The sequence below is a fragment of the Rhinolophus ferrumequinum genome, chromosome 10, assembly GCF_004115265.2.
Source record: "Rhinolophus ferrumequinum isolate MPI-CBG mRhiFer1 chromosome 10, mRhiFer1_v1.p, whole genome shotgun sequence".
Taxonomy (NCBI): Eukaryota; Metazoa; Chordata; class Mammalia; order Chiroptera; family Rhinolophidae; genus Rhinolophus; species Rhinolophus ferrumequinum.
The window spans coordinates 4,850,581-4,863,838 of record NC_046293.1 but is presented as its reverse complement, the minus strand read 5'-3'; the positions used below and the strand labels follow the sequence as shown (position 1 = coordinate 4,863,838).

Genomic DNA, 13,258 nt, shown 5'->3' with positions numbered 1-13,258 from the left:
GGAACTAAGAAAATTCCTGTTATGGGCTACACGTTGGGTATAAACCCATAAACTCCGGGTTGAGGGTGGAAGGTTCAGCAGGTCTGGGTTACTCGTTAATTAAACAGTTCATTAGGACTGGTCACTCCACTCTTAACGATCTTGCCACACACTGGTCTCATCCCCTGGCACGTGTCTGACTATATTGGAATAGATTCTATGTCATCTGTCCTCCCAACTGGGCCCAACTCTTCGGGTCAGGACTGGTATCCCTAAGCACTCAGAATAATTCCTAGCATGTAATAGGAGCTCAAAAAAAATGTTTGTTAGATGGATAAATGAACGAATATGTAGTTTTTATTGGTCTTGCTTTGAGCATCCTAGCATTCTTAGAAACAATGAGTTTTTCCCCAGAAAATCTTACCGTGTTAATGATCAGCAGTGCTTTCTTCAATGATGTGTAGTGATCTTCATGTCCAAATAACTTTGTGATAATATTTTCCTTGCGAGATTGATTTCTAGAGTTGGTGCTACAAAAAGATTAAGAGAAAAACAGGAATAGAATTACGTTCTTGAACTTTGTTCTTTCTTAATGCAAAAGAAAAAAAAAATCACCCTCCCAAAAAGTATACTAACACTTTCTTTGCAGATGGCTCTTTTCCCTGAACGCGGAATGTGTGTGTGCAGACGCCCTCCGTCTCTCGGACAGCGTGCTACCAACTAAGGGAGGCGGCGTGGAGGCAGGCCCCCAGGTGTCAGTTAGCTCTGCTGTGCCAGCACTCTCCTTTGCCCAGGCCGGCTGGCGGTGGCCAGCTTTCTTGCCAATGTCTGCCTGGGTCTCAAAAAAGAGCAGGGAAGACAGCACGCCCCCTGCTGAGACCATCACCGCCCTGTATGGGCAGCATACTGAAGCACACTCACCCCCAGTTTTAACACAGTGGGGACACTGACCTTCACAAGCTTCCCCTCTCTGGTGACAATGGCCATGGCCACCGATATTGTCAGACCCCCTCCCTCTCTGGCCTCTTGCTTTCATCCCGAGCTCACTAGGGTCCATCTCCTGCATGTGCTCTGGAAGGCCTACGATCCCCCGTGCCGGAGGTCAAGGCCACCTTCATTATGGACTCTGACCAGAAAGGAGGCTGCAGAATCTCCATAAAATACTCCCCCTTTCACTGTCAATTACAGTGGTACCTCGCTTTTCGAACATAGTCCGTTCCGGAAGACCATTCAAGTTCTGAAACGTTCGAAAACCGAGGCACGGTTTCCCCATAGAAAGTAATACAAAACGGATTAATCCATACCAGGCCTTTAAAATCAACCCCTAAAACTGCAAATTTAGCATGAATTTTACTATCTAATGATACCATAGATCCATAAAATTAACCGTGCTCGTAAACCGAAATGTTTGTCAACGGAGACATTCGAAAACCGAGGTACCACTGGAGATAGTTCAGCATTTCCTACTAAATAAAGAATGAGAGTGAATCAGTTCTCCTGCTGAACGATTCTCAGATTTGTTTGGGAGATTTTGCTCCCGCACATAGACAGCTATCTTAGCTTCCTCCAGTTGTGCAAAAACATACAAACACAGACACACACACACACACACACACACACACACATCCCTACCACCTCTTTTAAGAAACATGAAGTAGGGGAATTCCTGAGTCTGAGCTCCTCATGTGACTCATTGGACCCAGGTTTTCCGAGAGCCCACGAGCACCGGCACGAGTGGTGCTTTCTGCAATAGTTGTTATCCTCCTCAGGCCCACTGATGCTGGGCGGGACAGTCCTTTGTTGTGTGTGTTTGGGGTGGGGTGCTGTCTGGTGCACTGCGGGATGTTTGGCAGCATCCCCAACCTCCACCCACTACGCACTGGTAGCATCCCACCCGAGCTGCGACAATCACAAATGCCTCCTGACTTTGCTAAATGTCTCCTGGGTGGCCAAGCTTGCTCCCAGTTGCCAACGACTATTTAAAAGTGAATGAAATTCACATTTTCATTCTTACAGTCCTGAACAAGGTGCTATCAGACAAGAAAATTACTAAGAAGCAGAAGTAGCTTCGCCCAAGACATGAACTCCCAGACGTGCCTCCCAGGACCAGAGCCGGAGCCCGGGCGGGGGCTGCATCCCGGAAGGAAAGCTGGTAACCAGGCGGTCCACCAAATATTCACAACTTCCAAGACAGGGAGCGGACCCATGAAGTGGGAATTAACTCTGCAGTATATTTCACTTTACAACAGGGCACGGTGCTTTCTACGAACATGTCGGGATTATAAAGCCTGGTTTTGTTTTGTTTTCTTTAAGATTTATATGTTTCAATCAATACAGGATGCATATCAGCACAAACAAAATACTTCTTAGAGCAAAGTCTAAAGTCTAAATTGTCATGTGAGTGCTTTTTCACATTTTGGGGACCCCGCCATAGTTCATCTGATAATGTAAATCTGAAGTTATAACAGACACATTAGAACAAAAACAGAAATGATGGCACTCACGGTGATAATTCCCTGTGACCCACGCGGTCTGCACCATGAGAGGGTGGATGGGCAGTCAGCTGACACGGAGCGCTCCTTTCCATACGACACTTAACAAATACAAGTGCATACGGTTTCACAAATAGCCACTTAACGCGCAGTGACGCTGGCGGGACGTCACTAGAAGATTTGAGCCGGGTCCTGCCTCCACCACTCACTAGGTAGCATATGACCTTGTTAAGACCTCTTCCTGTCATACTGTTTCCTCTAGAAATTGGAATAATACTTATTCCTACCTGTTAGAGTAAGGCAATTCTAAATAAGAAAAACATCTGGGAAATAATTTGTAAACCGTAAATCACTATATAAAAGTTTATAATTATTCAATGCAGACTAATTTGTCACCCAATAAAAGAAAAAGTAACTCAGATATTCTCTAACCTTTTACATGTTATGGCACGTGTAACTAAGATTTAGCTCTTTTTTTTTTTACTTACCTGGTTTTTTTGGTCATGGGAATTGTATTGTTAACTTCCAACCATGGAGGTTCATACAGTGATGCTAGAAATTGCTTCCAATTGACTTTACTGGTGGTTTTAAGTCCAAATCTGGATTTTTTTAAAAAATACAAAATTATTTAAACATTACTTCTATAACACTGCATGGATTATATCTCCAATATTGAATTGAAAATGGCAGCAATGAATTTATATAAAGTTTCGAATCGAAGGTAAACAAAATAATTCAGTAAAACAGTACTACAAGTTGAGTTTTAAAAAGCAAGGAAAAATCAAACACATTAGACATCTGCATGCCTCTATATTCCATCAGTAGGAGCATGCATTGAAGGAAGAAACAAAGGGATTTGATTAAAAATCTAACGTCCATGAAATAATTCTTTCAAATTCATTATTTGAAGAGCTCAGTTAACTGTGTATGCAGAATAAAGGCACCCAAGGTGTCCACATCCTAATCCCTGGGACCTGTGCGTACGTGACCTCGTGGTGAAAAGGACGTGCGGGTGTGATGAAGGGTATGGACCTTGAGATGGGAGAGCGTTTTAGGTTGTCCAGGAGGGCCCAATCTAATCACATAAGTTCTTAAACTCGGAGAATTTCTCCCAGCTACAGCCCAAGAAAGATGTGAAGGCAGGTGAAGGGCCAAAGCATGTGATGTTGGTTACTTTGAAAATGTAGGAAGGGCCCACAGGCCAAGGAATGCAGGCAGCCTGCAGGAGATGGAAAAGGTGGGAAACGGATTCTGCCCTGGAGCCTCCAGAAGGAGCCAGCCCTGCTGACACCTTGATTTTAGCCCCGTGAGACCCACGCTGGCCTTCTGACCTATAGAACTTTAAAAGAATACATTTGTGTCATTTGAAGCCATTGGGCTTGTGGTAGTTGTTAGGACAGAAATTGAAAAATGGTACAGATTTTAAATCTTAGCAAGAAGAAGTAATTGGAAAATTAGTCACAAACAGATTGCCAAAGTCATGTGGTCCCATGACGCAGGGGCCAATAATTTCAGAATTGCAAGCTGCCAGTGGGAGCAAACTGATGTGAGTATCCTCTGGGATTCGGAAAGACCAGAGTGGCAGTCCCTGCTCCTTTACTCCTTACCCATGTGATCTCAGACAAATAGCTTACTGTTCTGAGTCTCTATTTTTCTCATCTGTAAAACGGGAATAATAGTATTCACTGGGAGGGTTGCTATAAGGATTAGAGCTAATAGGTTGAAAAAAAAAAAACCCCCTATTGCAGTACTGGATCACCAGCAAGTGTTCAATCACATCCCCTTCCCTGATGTTCTGTGTTACTTACACACTAAGCACCATCCATGCTTCCATAACACGGTGGCGAAGGTATTTGGGCCGAGATCCTTAAGCAACACATATGAGTTGCCAAAGTGCGCGTGAGACAAACTACCCTGTTTAGTGGCTGAGACAGAACTGGCTTCGTGTGGGTCAGATTTGGACGATGTGAGAGAGAGCCAGCGTGTATATGTGCACACACAGACACACACAGGGTCATCTCAGTTCCTGGCCAAGAAGAGTTCCTGGAAGAATGAACAGACCTTCACGGAGAAGGTTTTCCTTCTCTATTTCCAGATTCCCAGGAACTGAGGAGGGCACAAGCAAGCAGCTGAGATGGAGATGCATTTGCCCTCATCAAAGAACGATGACGGATGTGCAGTCCAAATGTTAAATCCAAAAACCAACAAAGGCTCTCACAAAAGGAGACACCTTCAGACACACGTTAGGCCCAGAGATGCAGTTCCCAGCTCGTGGCAGGACCAGTCAAATAGGAACTTTCATGCTCCCCTTTCTTTCTCTCCTTCCCCTTGCACTCCCATCCCTGGAGGGATCAGAAACGGAGTTTGCAAAATAAGGAAGCAAACTGCAAAGTGGGGAAAGGGAGAAGTCATCTGTGCCCCCCTTTATTCCCGCCTGCAGCCGGGCCTTAACTGGTGAGGGAACACAACTCACATTTAAATCAAGTCTATAGCTTTGACTACTCTGTGGGACTGGCTATTGTGATTATTGTAATCCAAGACCAACCGGAAAAAGGTCTGCTCATGTTTTCATCGGGGGCAAAAGAACTAATTCAATTGAGCAATTTTAAGGAACAGTGGGGAAATAAAATTAAGTTTCTTTAAGATTATGTTACATATGCACTCATTCACCCAGCTATCCATTCATTCACACATCCACTTACGGTGCCAAGCTACCATCTTCTTTCACTTGATTTATTGCAATAATCTCCTAATTGGTCTCCTGGTACCTCCCCTTGCCTTCCTCCAATATATTTCACACTTTAACCAGCCTGCTCTTTTTGAAATGCAAATGTGACCAGATCACTTTCTTGCTTAAAATCTTTCATGACTCCCCATGGCTTAGGATAAAAACTAACATCCTTCTGTAACTTGCAGCCAGCACAGTGTGGCCCTCCTCACATCTCATCCCGTATCATGCTGCCCCTTGCTGTCTGCGCTCTAGGCATAATGGTCCTCGAGTTTTTTGAAAGGGTTATGCTCTTTCTCATCCTATAATTGTTCCCTCACACTGTCGCTTCCTTCGCCAACTGCCACATTGCCCAGCAGCACCTGCTTCCCATACTTTACGTGGTTAATTCTAGCCGTCTTTCAAGTCTCTACTCCATCATTAGTTTGTCAAGGAAGCCTTCCCAGACTTCCAGAACCAGGGTGGTTTCCCTACTAGCCAGTCTCACAGAACGGTGTCTTATTCCCTTTCACCACTCATCACTAAGCACTAATATTGTTAGCAGTTAACAATTGTAGAGCACTTTGATTATAATTATGATTATAGCAACGAATGCTTGACAGATGGTTATTACTTCTACTTCTGCTGTTAGCACCATGTACGTGGTCAAGAGAAAGAGAGAGATTGACTGATGAACTGATTTTGTCAGGCATACATGGCAATATAATTATCATCATACGCCACAGGGTGCTGTGACCCACAAGATTTCTGGCACAAGCTAACTGACCACAGGGTCCTGAAGGAAGAGCAAGGTGCTGCCTGACACATGCACACTTGTGTGTGTGTGTGTGTGTGTGCAATTCTAGGTCTGATGGGCAAAAGCCTGCCTTGAGTTATTGAAGTGGGAATTCATGGCCTCTTTCCCAGGTCACAGACCTAAACCAACTCACAGGCCTAGAGCCCTTAATTGAGAAGCCTGGATACCCTTGAAGAACCCAAGAGAGCCGTATGCACACACTGAGCACCTTCCTTTAAACTTTGCCCAGAAGGTCCTTTGCCCATTGGCCAAGGTGACATGCGCTACGGGAATACCCAGACCACTCAGGGTTATGGGAGTGGCTTGGACCTAATGATAACCCGTGGAGAATCAAAGTGCCAGCACGGTCTATTGGTCAGAGCGGAGGCTTATGGAGATGACAGATGCAGCCAAGTCGATTTCACAGTGGGTCACGTGGGGTTACAGACTCCTCCTGGGGTGACTTCTCCAGTCTCAGAATGTATAATGGGAACACATACTTGTGGTTACGGCCGAATCCTCACTTCAGTTCTCTGACCCAAGGAATAAGGGCTATGATGGTAGGAAGGGCCAAGAGAACACACACCTCTTCCCAGGAGAGTCAACAAGAAGTGATACCACTTCTCGGCTGTGAATGCAGAGACCGGTACCATCATCAAAGAATAGAAACACGAGGGCATGGGAAGGGGTTGACTTCTACCAGATTCCCATTTAAACCACCTGTTTGCCAATGAAAAAACTACGGGGGTATTTGAAAATGAGTGGGGATTATTGCAAAGTTAATCAAGTGATGATGCCATTCACACATGCAAATCAACACCTGGCATCCGACAGGCAGCTACAGCCATAGCGAATGCTGGTTTTCCTATTCCGATCAGCAAAGTCTCCCTTTACACGGCAGGGTGATCAGTACACCTTCACGGTCTCATCTCATGGCTATGTCAACTCACTTGCTTCCTCCGTAATACAATGTGAAGGAACTCTGATCAAGTTTGCCCAGAGGGCTCCACAGATATTTACAAAGTAGCTGTGCATTTTGGGCTATAATCACCACACTAGCCCATTACACTGATATTACATTAACTGAACCCAGTAAGAAGGAAGTAACAAAGTAACAAATATCCCTGAGGCCTCAGAAAGATAGATGTGTCAGAGGGGAGGAGATAAACCCTATGGAATTTTAGGGGTGTGCCATCCTGGTAAAGTTTCTATGGATCCAGAGATCTGAGGCATGCTGGAATAGTCCCTCTAAAATAAAAGACAAGTTGTTACACCTTGTACCACCCGTCACAAAGAAAGAACGTGCTTAAAGGGTGTTCCTGGATTTTGGAAACTATTTTGTCCTGCTATTCTGATCCGTTTTGGGGTAACCCACAGGTTTCCAGTTTTAAGTGGAGGATAGAGCATGAAACAATAGTTGCAGAAGGCCTCGCAGGCTCCGATGTAAATTGCTGTCTCACCACAGTTGGCAAAGGAGGAATTTACATCCCATATAAGTGCCCACTGGTGGGTACCACGGTGGAGAAGCAGGGTGAAAGCTGACCTGGTCCCAAGGAGGCCAGTCAGTCATGTTCCCCAGGCAGCCTGGTGCTTGTTCATGGGCTTCCATACAAAAATGGCCATGGAGATGGGAAAGGAGGCTGGGCTTCGGTTTGAAAACATGGACTTCTCATCACTAAAGTTGAGCTGGCTACTGCCCACGTAGTACGCAGTCTGCCAACAGCAGAAGCCAACGCTGAGGCCTCCTCATATGGCTTCTTTCTCCAGGTGGGCTTCCCAATTACCTGACAGAGATGACACCTTTCATCATGGTGGGGCAGTGATTTGTCTTGACAGCATACACAGTCCAGATGGAAATCAGTGGGCCTTCTCTGCCTTAGACGCTTCTGTCATTGCCGTCATTTGTAGAGCTCCACAATGCTTTGTCCGTCACCATGACGTCCCATGCAGCACCACGTTTTTAACCAATGGACTCATTTGATTGTGGTGAAGGTGTAGCAATGGCCTCAGACCCACAGAATCCACATGTCTTACCACATCACATACCCCATCACCAAAACAGACTTGCGGGAATGGCTGGAGGGCTCAACTACAGACAGAGCCGGCTGAGAGAAAATGTCCTGTGAGGGTAAAGCGCTATTCTCCAGGACGCACGATAAGCCTTAAGCCAGCTGTGGTAGCCCCTCAAGAGATGACCACCAAGAGCTGAGATCATATGAAAGTGGAGGTTGGTACCCTACGAGCTGAGCAATGCTTTCCAGCAAAGATATTGGCGGAGAAAGTAAGGGGGACCCAGAAGGGATGCTGGAAAAAGGATACTGTGATTATCAAGTTAGGTCACAAGACCAGTTACAATGCTGCAAATTTTAGCAGCTCTTCTGTATGTTGTTTGTTTTCCTCCTCCCCCTGCCGCCTTACATAACAAGCTGATTTTTCTGACATGTTCGATTTCACGTGGGAGACAGGCCTTTGAGTAGCTCCTTGTGTTGGGGACACAAGGTTTTCATCCCCACAGGACAAGGGTTTTTCAGCCTCAAAGATCATGAGATTCAGAATGGGTGGCGACACCGGATGCTCTTAATTTGTCCATCTAGATCCCTCGGCCGCTCTGCATGGCACCCTGCTGGGTGCTCCCACTGACCCCCTCACACCCCTGGCTTTCCATTGGGTTGGCCAGTGGGAGGTGCCAGCAGGGGACTGGCAGGGGAGAGGGGAGAGAGGTGGGCTAGTTATTCCCCAGCTCCCTTGGTGCTGGGCTGCAGAGTGGCCGTGGCCTTGTTCTTCTCGTGAGGACCGTCTGCTCTAGGGAGACCCTCTCCTTCAGCTGTAGTGCTTAGCCAGCAACTGCTCCAGTTTTCACCCCTTCAGGCCTACGAGAGACAGTGGCTTCCCCATCTACTGATTTCACTGACTCCTGCCCTCACCTGGGTAAAAGATGCGTCGATAAACTCACATGCCATCTTCTTGCCACCTGGACCGCGGCCAGGGTATGCCCAGATGAAGAAGACCACAGCAGCACACAGAACAGCTTCCTCACGCCACACCCTCCCTCAGGCTGCCCCTCTGGAGTCAACCCCCTCAGCCCCCAGTCCTGGCAATTACTGACCTCTCCTCCATTCCTATTTTTTTGCCTTTTCCAGAATGGCACATAAATAGAAGAGATCCTCGACACGTGGCTAAAAAGGTTTGGACAATAACTGAAAATACATCCCAGGGTATATATTTCTGGGCTAAACGGCTTATGTGTTCTGTTTGCACAGCTCTGCCAGGTTTCTCCTGTTACCAGCATGAATGGGAAAATTCTCAGCAGGAGGTGTTTCTGAGCGAAGGTCTGCTCCCATGGTGATGGATGAAGTACAGTCTCTGGTGAACACACAAGACGTAGCAAGTCATAAGAGCCTGTATTCCATCCGCTCAGCTCTTCCTGAAACCTCATTCTTGTTCATGTTTAAACACTGGTGTTATTTTTAATAGACCTATTTTGTATAAAAGGCGAGGCGACACTGAGAAGCCCAGCATGTTAGTTATAAAGGTCACGTTAGCTGTTCAATTAAAGTCTACGATTACATTAAAAAGTATATGTGGGAAACAGCTTTTAAAGCCTCTAAAAAATTATTTGGATCATGATTTTTATGCCTCTTTACCAAGCTGTTAGTGTTTTTAATTTAGGCCCTAGATCTTGAGTATTTAAAAGAATGACAAACTTAAAACAATGCCTGTATTTTTTTCTGTACTATCCATTCTTAAATTGGACAGTAAGAATCACTTCTCACATCATTTTGGTAGACACGGGAGTTCAGATTCTACTTCCTTCTTTCTTCTTTCCTGCAATTTTACCTTGAAAAAGCATGTGTTCTTAAATTTTATTTCTTAAATTAAAATGCAGTAAAATGGACCTGTTATTTTGGTGAACAGTTTCATGAGTTTTAAACTCATGTACAGGGACACCTTGTTTTATTGCGCTTCACTTTGTTGTGCTTCACAGATGTTGCGCTTTTATAAATTGAAAGCAAAAAGATTACGACTCACTTCATTGCAGTGGTGTGGAACCGAAGCCGCAGAATCTCTGAGGTGTGCCTGCACAGGTTCCTGGGACCCCCACATTCGGGGCACAGCAGAGCTCCTCCACCTCACATCCTCCCTCACAGGCCCCTCTGGAGTCACGCCCTCCCCGCCCCTAATCCTGGAAACCACTGATCTTGCCTCCATTCCTGCTGTTCTGTCTTTTCTAGAATGCCACAAAAATAGAATCCTACAGGAGCAACCTGTGAGGCTGGATTCTTTCACTCAGCAGAATGCCTCTGAGATTCACCCATGTTCTATGTATCAATAGTTTGTTCCTTTTTATTGCCGAGAAACGTTCCATTATGGGTTTGCCAGTTTGTTTTCCAATCACACGCTGAAGAACATTTGGGTTGGTTCCAGTTTGGAGCGACTATGAATAGAGCTACTGTGAACATGCGTGTACAGGTTACTCAGTGAACACTTAAATCATTTTTTTAAATACAGAAGTCACAGAATCTGTCAATATAATCTTGGAATCATCCTGGCAAGTTAGCAAAAATACTAAACCTAAATTTAGACAATGAATTACGGTTTCTTGTGACGCTGTGAGTGCGAAGGTCGAGGGGGGTTCAGGGCGCTCGCTTCTAGCAATACCAGGTACCCAGCTCTCCACTTCCCGGGTGGGGGGAGGCTGAGAGGAGGGCAAAGGACAGAGGAACTCCAGCACTAGCCCACAGCCAGGGCCACCCCCAGGGCCACCCAGCGCCGACACTAGTCCCATGTCTAATTCATTTTTCTTAAGCCAATGCTTCTGTGGTAGAATCCAGCAGATTCTCTCTTAGGAGATGACATAATTAGTGGTAAATCCTTAACAATTACCATCTAAATTGAAGAAATAGGTGAAAAACTAACTGTGACAGCGGCAGGAAACCCAATGTTCTCTCTAAAGTTATAAGAGAAAGTAAGAGGACGATTGGATGGACCACTGTACACAGAATGTTGTACAGAAATGTCCACGCACAAGACTGATGGAACAGGATGGAAACACACATTAAACCTAATTATGGAAAAGAATTTAAAATATGACAAAGTAGGCACTAAAGACAATGCGGAAAGAAAGGATTATTTAATAAGTGTGGTAGTAACATAGACTACCTATTCAGAAAAAATATTTTAACCTGGGTACCCACCTTATGTCAGGATGGATTATAAAGTACTTTATTTTGTTTTCAAAGAATAAGGAAAACAAGCAGAGTAGAAAAGAGGTTTTTTTCAAGCCTGGGTAAGAATGATGAATTTATAAATTTTTAAGCCACAGAAGACATTCCAAAAAAAAGAAGATTCGTGTATTATTATATTCAAATGTAAACTTCAAAAGAGGGGCCATATAACTGAGAGGGAAATCGCAAGCTGAGAAAAACAGATGTAACGCCTGTGACGGAAAAGGGTTATCTGTTAATAAATATCGAATTATAAAAAATTATTCAATAAAAAGGTGGTGAAACTGACTTAAAAAACCATCAGAGGGACCGTTAATCCCCTGGGACGAAGGAGAATTCACATCGGGGGGAACAAGCAGTGAAGAGGCTCACGGACGTGTCCAATCGCAGCATCCCGCTAAGAAATATCAATTGAAACAATAACGAGGCACCATTTTACACCTCTGAATGTCTCAATATTCTCAAGCAAAGCTACTATTCATGTGGGAAAGAATATGAAACTAGCACAGTCACACAGCGTTGATGGCCTGTAAACCATGACTACCTTCGGAGAGAACAATCTGGCAATCCTTAAGAAAGTTCGCTGAGGCCTTCCCACTCTGGCCTTGAGTTCACCTTTTAGAAATGCATTCTGAGGAAAGAAAGCGTCTGCCCAGGGCCTCGCAGAGCCACCACATTGGGTCTCAAGCACCAACACGCCAGCTCCCACCTCAAAGTCTGCCCACAGCCCCCTGCACTGACTGTCACCCGAGTCCCTGCCCAGGACCCTGGCCTCTCTTCCTCATCTCTCGCCCCTCTGGCCCTCTGGCCCTCTGGGCTCCAAGTACACTGGCCTCTGGCAGGCCCCAGAACATACCATGTGGGGCAGCCCTGGAGGCCGTGGCCCCGCCAGGGAGGTTTTTCCCATGGCTGCTCCCCCTGACTTCTCAGGTCTTTGTTTAAACCTCCCTTTTTCAGGGAGGCCTTCCTGGACCATTTTAGAAAAGTCTGAGTTCCTCCCTGTTATTCTCCATTACAGAGTCTCTTCACAGCACTCCTCACACTGCATGTTGTAGCTCATCACTGATACGTTTCTTGGTCGTCAGCCTCCCCCAGCAGCAGGGAAAGCCCTTTGAGGGTAGGGATTATTCTCCAGTGAGACCCTGCAGTCTGGCACAGGCCTGGTATACAGTAAGTGCTCAATAACTACTTGGTGACAGATGGACTGAACAAACGAATGAACAAACAAACATAGGCAAAGCTAAAAAGAACCTGAAGACTCAAAGGACAGTGACATGGTTAAGTACATTCTGGTATGTAAACTTAAAAAGCCCAACAATTGATCAGGACCCAGTCAAACCAGCGCCTTGGAAAATGCTGTTTGCTTTCTCCAACTGTCTGTGTAGGAAGCTCCTATGTACCTCTCTAAGGTTCTACCTGGTTCTGTTTACTCTTTGGAGACTTTTCTAACTGCCCAGCCAGCACGAATACATCAAGGTAAGATTTCTGGCAACACATTGGATCTCCACCCACTCCCGGTCTAATCACAGAGAAATATATCAAATGTATTCACAACTACTGGAATATATATTTTATATATATTTGTATTTATATATTTTAATTAATAAATATATTAAAATTATTTTAATCATATAGGTGAAGTTGAAACCAGGAAAGGGAAATGCACAGAGACTAGAAGCAAGGAGGGAACCAACCGTAGAGGAGTAAGAATGTGAGTTATTACTGAACCAACCCAGGGGGCATCAGACCTGCACAGAGCAGTGTGTGCTCACAGCAGCCCTGGGGTTTAATGTAAGCCTTAGGGGCTGGGTTTTAACGTCCTTTTGGGGTTAGGAGACCTGGGATTGTACAACACTGGGAGTAGATTTGGCACAGTTGAAGAAGTTTAGTGAACCAAAACAGATTATAGGAAAATCATCAGAATACAGCCCAGAGAGATAAAGACGTGGGAAATATAAGAGAGTGTAAGAGACGTGGAAGATGGAATGAGAAGGTCCAACATATATCTAATAGGAGTTCCAGAAGAAAAGACCAGTGCGAATGGGGTGGAGGCAACACT

General features: G+C 45.2%; 1 protein-coding gene across 1 annotated transcript in view; it reads right to left on the bottom strand.

The window, feature by feature from the left end:
* Positions 1–13,258, bottom strand: part of EFCAB6 (EF-hand calcium binding domain 6) — a 223,760-nt gene that overhangs the window by 133,412 nt on the left and 77,090 nt on the right. Inside the window, exons 12-13 of the mRNA XM_033118658.1 lie at positions 2,960–3,070; positions 404–509 (exon numbers count right to left, since the gene is read on the bottom strand). Of these exons, the coding sequence (XP_032974549.1) occupies positions 404–509; positions 2,960–3,070 (217 nt within the window). The remainder of the gene's footprint in view (positions 1–403; positions 510–2,959; positions 3,071–13,258) is intronic.